The 6,215-nt window shown below is 31.5% G+C and overlaps 1 protein-coding gene across 1 annotated transcript in view; it reads left to right on the forward strand.

The window, feature by feature from the left end:
• Positions 1-1,377, forward strand: part of LOC117173949 (odorant receptor 4-like) — a 6,218-nt gene extending 4,841 nt beyond the window's left edge. Inside the window, exons 3-4 of the mRNA XM_033362597.1 lie at positions 527-682; positions 1,296-1,377. Of these exons, the coding sequence (XP_033218488.1) occupies positions 527-682; positions 1,296-1,346 (207 nt within the window). The 3' untranslated portion in view covers positions 1,347-1,377. The remainder of the gene's footprint in view (positions 1-526; positions 683-1,295) is intronic.
• Positions 1,378-6,215: the final 4,838 nt, after the last annotated feature.

Here is a 6,215-nt window from a genome sequence, read left to right on the forward strand (position 1 = left end):
ATGTCTTCTTATGCTCTCCTCAAATTTTGAGTTCGATATTTCATTTACCAAAAAAGTTCTATGATTCACAAAAAAATTTTGTTCAATGGAAAAAAAGAGGTTAGTAATGTAGGAATCCCACTGTGTCGCATGCCCTTAAAGTGCATACTTTTAGCGTTAAACTAGATCGTTTAAAAGTGAAACGAATCAGTTTTAAAGTATTCTACTTTAACGATTAAAGGATCGACTTTATTGTATAGAGGAAATTTCTGGAAGTGCAGGATATCATATGAATATCCTAGAGATGTAGAAATTTCCGTCTTATAGGAGCATCCTCAAAATATCCAACATATAGCTTCAGAATAAATGAGTATATATTATGGGTTTGGGGCATCAATCATATATCCAGGAATATCCTTCTGTTGCACTGCTACACAAATTGCAAGATGACAAATTAATATTTCAATGAATGAATGACAGTAAAGTTTTGAATTATATATATATATATATATATATATATATATATATGTGTGTGTGTGTGTTTCAGAGCATGGAAATTAGATATGCAACATATAGCATAGATTGGTTTTTAATATCGAAAACTTCAAGGAGAGACATCATCCAAATAATTAGACGATCGTCTAAGCCAATAACGATTACAGGAGGCCCGATATTTGCATTGTCTATTGATACCTTCAATTCGGTTCGTATACTAACTTTTGTAAAGTTTTAGTCATTAAGCAATAAACAGTCTTCTGCCGCAGTTACAATCACCTAAAACGATATAAAATCAGATGCAATAAGTCTCATTCACCGGTAATCACTCGGTATCCACCGTGAAATAACGTGCAATCAAAAGAAACGTGTCGACACCTCCATTCACTATGAGTCTATCTGCTGACAGCGCCGAGTAGGGTGTTATGCGTTGTGTATATGCATAGCGAATAGTATCATACATGGCGCTATCAGCACATAACCTCATGTTATATTGAATAGAGGCGTCCATTTAATAACTTGAAATCAGCTGCAATGACTTTGAAGTTACTGTTGGATCAAATGCCATCAATTAGAATTCACAGTGCAATTACTTGAAACCAAGTACAATAACATTCAATCAGTTGCAATAATTCGGAATTCAGCGTGAAATCACTTTAAATCATCTGCAATCCTATCAGTTGCAATTGTGGGAAATTAAAGTGAGGCCATCTGAAATTACTCAGAATCCATCGCAAACTCACTACCAATTTACTGCACAATTACTTGAAATCACTTTCATTTGTCTGCTGTCACGTGTATTTTACCAAAATTTGTTTCAGATTCTTCGAATGGCGTATTCAGTGTACAATTGTTTAATGCAATCTTCCTAGTGAAAAAATATTTGGCTGTGACAACAAGCTGTTTATTAGTAGAAATGGTATATTAGCTACAACAAACACTTAGTAGGTAATACTACACAGAATAAAGTAATGATATAATTTGTTGCAGAAAATTTTTTGGAGGGGAAAAGTTTTATTCGGATAACTTCGCGTTTTTCAAAACGTATGTGTTGCCATTGAAAAACAAAAGAATGTTAAACTGATATTTGGTTAAAGTTTATCCTGTAAAGTTAATTTTGGCTGCAGCGAATCTTTCATTGGAAATCAATGTAAAGTTCACGTTCTGTTTTTTCTGTGTAACTTATATGCTGTTATAAATGTTTGTGATTTGACAATACATCACAACGCAAAGTGTAATGTGAAATTACAATTTTTGTATTGTAAAGTGAAATTACAATACACATATTGTGAATTCAAAGCTTCGCGTGTCCACCGCTGCCGAGCAGCGCCATATTGTATGTATCAGATGAAATATTAATGGTTTTATTTTGGGTGATATATTAAATCTAAGGTTTTCGCGCAATATAGACTTCCTTGAGAAAGAGAATAAAAGATTGAAATTTAGCGAAATATGTTTTTCATCTGAAAGCAAAAACAGAAGTTTGTTTCTTTGTAGTAGCTTTTAGAATGTCTTGATTTTTATTTTTATACTGCGGTCCTTAATAATGAAAATGAAAAAATTAATTATTTTAAAGTGAAATACCAGTGCCATCTTAACCTGAAACCTGAAAAATTTTCAAATTTTCTGTTATTTTTTTTAATTACAAAGTTTTTATGATGTAGCAATTTTCCCTGGCAGACTGAAGGAACCGAAAGGAGCGTCTAGAAAGTAATCGTAAAGACCCAATTGGGTCCCCATTCGATTCCATTTTATAAAACTAAAAAAAAGCAGCAAGATCAACTTTTAAACTGTTTAAATTCGGATTCTACGTTAAATTTTCTATTACAAACTCATGGAGTAATCGCCATACTTTTTTTTTCAGCGTTAAAAATGAAAAAAAAGTCATTAATTTCTGCTGAAGGGGACTTCAAGCGCATCCAAAACTCAAGTAGTATGTTGCGCGCGAAGTTTAAAAATAAACTTCTCTTTAACTTGCATCGCAGCGTTGTTATCTGACGTTTCCACTGCGTGGCGCTAGCATCTAGAAAAAATTCTTAAAGTTACCGACGGAACGCTTATTAACTGCTACTAAAAGAAGATGCTCTTGAAGGCGCCTACGGCCCATGTAAATGACAGGTATTTTCTTTTTAAAGTTTTTAACGCTGCAAGAAAAAGTATTGCGATTACTCCGTGAGTTTCTAATGCAAATTTTAACGTAGAATTCGAATTTAAACAATTTAAGAGTTGATTTTGCTGTTTTTTGAGATTTTTAAAAAGGAACCGAATGGGGACACATTGGAGTCTTTACGGGTACTTTGTAGAGGCTCCATTCGGTTCCTTTGATCCGCCAGAGTTAGCTTTTATTCATCAACCAAATTTATTTCAAGTAATGTCAAATTCAATATAAAAATAATCACATATAATTACTTTTAAGAGCAAAAAAGTGAAAGACATTCTGTTACACCGCGACATCGTCATACCAAAATTTAATTTCCTTTGAACTGAATAAATTTTGGAATAACAAATTATTAATTCTCATTCAGCACCCCCATACCTCGAAAGCATATTTTTATTTTTGTAAAAAATAAAAAATTCTACTTCTAATCTCTACTGCAGACCGATTTTTAAACCCTATGAAATTCCACTGTTAAAAATTTCTGTTGTGATTTCACAATGAATGTAATGGAAATTTATTACCTAAACGTAATGTAATTTCAAACTACATTTAATATAATTCTACGACACATTTATTGTAATTTTACAATACATGTATTAGTATACTAATTACTTTATTTGTTAAGTCGCTAAACCTCACTTCTTTTGATTGCACCTTACTTAAAAAATCTCTAAATTGTTTGATAAAAAGAGTGTTAAAGTTTTAAGTCTTTCAAATTTAACGGCATGATCGCTTTGATCTCAAACCATTTTTTTCAATAGTTAGAGAACAAAACACCCCCAAAAAAGGTATTTTCGGCCTCCTTTTTCAAACGTCGACTTTTTCCTGCTTTCGAAACGAGATAGACTTTAGAAAAATTTCGCAAAAATTGATCGGTATTCTTTCAACATTCTTTAATGCAATAAATTCTTCAAAATTGGTAAATATTCAATAACTTACTTTTTATGGATATTTATTATTTACATTTACTTTATCTTAACCCGCGTAGTACCAGGTGGTGTCGGATCCGACCCCATGTTTCATTGGTTGCAGGCTAGTGCATGCGTGCGAAGGAGGAACGTCTTTTTCGCTTTGGTAACCTTTTCTTCAGTCTCGCTCCACCAAATTATGCAATTTTGCTTTATTTTTTCGCCTTTTTGACATTAGTCCAAATTGAATTCCTATCATTTCATTAAATGTGATGTTTACTTGTAAAATGATTTGATGAAACAAATAAATCCTTCCTTCGACCGTTGATATTTATATATGAAAAACTATCCTCTTGAGTTTGTAAATGACATCATTAAAGAACGCATTCATGAGATTTACAATAACAGTAATAAAATTAACAAGAAAAGAAATTGGAGTGATACTTGCAGTAGATTTAATTTAAATGTTACTTTGCCTTACATTAAGGGCCTATCAGAAAGATTAAGAAATTCACTAAAAAATTTAATATCAATGTTTATTTTAAAAACACTAATACATTAGATAATTATTTGTCAAGAAGAAAAGACGTCGATTCCATTGAAAATTTATCTGGTGTTATTTATTTAATTAAATGTAAATGTTGTAATAAAGCTTACATAGGTGAAACTGGCAGAAGATTAACAACTAGAATTGCTGAACACAAAAGAGATTATGAAGTTGGGAATTTTAACACAGGTCTGTCGCAACATTCTTGGAATTTCAATCATTACTTTGATTTTAAACGAATTAAAATATTAGCTGCAGAAAAAAATACTTATCAACGACGTATTATTGAGTCTATTTTTATAAACAAATATCGTAAGATTTCAGTTAATTTACAGACTAAAATTCTAAATATTAATAAAATTTATCAGAGTATTATAAAATAATGTTTTTAGTATTAATCATCTCTATATGTATATATGTGTATATGTATGTATGCTATATGTGTATATATGTATGCATATGTATGTATGTGTACATATACACATTTCTTAAAATTTTTTTTTTAAATTTAAAAAAATTTTTTAAATTTCTTATTTCAAATTTAAACTCAATTACGCGCTTCCACATCAGTGGTTTTCAATGGAAACTTGCCTATTACATCATCGTTCATTACGTATTCTTCATGTATTTCTGAAACTGTCAATTTCTGTTTGTCTGTCCTAACCTACGCTAATTTGTTTTTCTCTCATACAAATTTAAAAAAATATAGTTTAAATCGATTGAAGTGTCGAAAAAAATTTTTTTGAGACTTCTAAAAAATGACTAAATTTTAATTAATTTTTTTAAATTATTGACTGAAATGTTACTTTTTTTGACTGAAAATTGATCTGTTTGACTATTTTAAATTATCGCCAACTCAGGTAACAATGTATTTAAATCTACGTAATTATCCATCATATTTGTTCAGACTATAATTACTAATCTTTAATATAATTATTCAGGTTAAGAACCTTTGATAAAGGTACGCATGTGTACCGAAACGTTAGGAAGTTTCAAAAGGAGTTTTTCTATTAAATAAATATCTGAGTTTCGAAGAACAAGTTTTTTTGACTCATATTTATTTTTTCGATTTACGATTGGACCGTAAGACATAAATAATTAAAAAATCTACGATTAGAAATCAATGTGATATTTACTCCAGTAAAGTGATTTCTGTTACGTTTACGGCGTAATTTGTAATGGGAAGCTTCATCAGGGGAAAACTGTTAATTCGGCCTGAAAATCTATTAATTTGGTCTTTAGAAGGTAAGTAGAATACTTCCAAGAATGCAGGAATCGGATTTGAAAAATAGCGGCTTTTAGATGATATGGAAGAAGTCTGAATAAGAAGTATTCAAGGAAAAATTAATCAAAAGTGTTGTGTATGAAAAAGGCAGAATAAGCGCTCATTTCCTACCCGCGGATCGGCCGTAAAATAGCACTTTATTGTACCGAGACGAGCGGCACGTCAATTAATAGCAAGGAAGAAAAGTGAGTGAGAAGTGAAAGAAATGTGAAAGCAAAGGGTGAGAAGTATTTATTTTAAAACTACGTTAAACTACGAAATGGATTTTGGACTTATGAACGCTGCCACACGCGTGTACGTACCCGGTACAATCGATTTTGTGATGATAATAAAAGAGTTTTTGTGCAATAAATAATAGGTGAGGTCCGATACGACGCCACCTGGTTTTCTGAGCTTCTAATTCAGACCTGGTACTGCGAGGATTACGAATAATTTTAGATAGGAAGCTGTTTAATGGTTCCAAATGTGCAATTTTGTGATGCGAGTGCAGTTTAGTAATTACATTTTTTATAAAATCATGCTTACGCAACAAAAATCATTTTGAATATTTCTGAAATTATTCAGAGTTGGCGCATGGACTGCACAGTAGGGCATGTCGTGGAAAAACGTGTTCTTTCGATTATAATAATAATATTTCCGTCACATCTGTTCAGGGGAGTAGGCTTGCTTCCGGAGTTACCACGAGGGTAGTTCAATAAGTCCTTAGAATGAAGTATAAAAACAATTTTATTTGGGTAAATCTTTTTTTATTTTTCAACATAATCTCCTTGGAGCTCTATACACTTGGTCAATCGCTTTTCAAGTTTTTTTAATCCTTCAGAAAAGGGCGTTTTCGGAAGTTCC

The sequence above is a fragment of the Belonocnema kinseyi genome, chromosome 5, assembly GCF_010883055.1.
Source record: "Belonocnema kinseyi isolate 2016_QV_RU_SX_M_011 chromosome 5, B_treatae_v1, whole genome shotgun sequence".
Lineage (NCBI taxonomy): Eukaryota > Metazoa > Arthropoda > Insecta > Hymenoptera > Cynipidae > Belonocnema > Belonocnema kinseyi.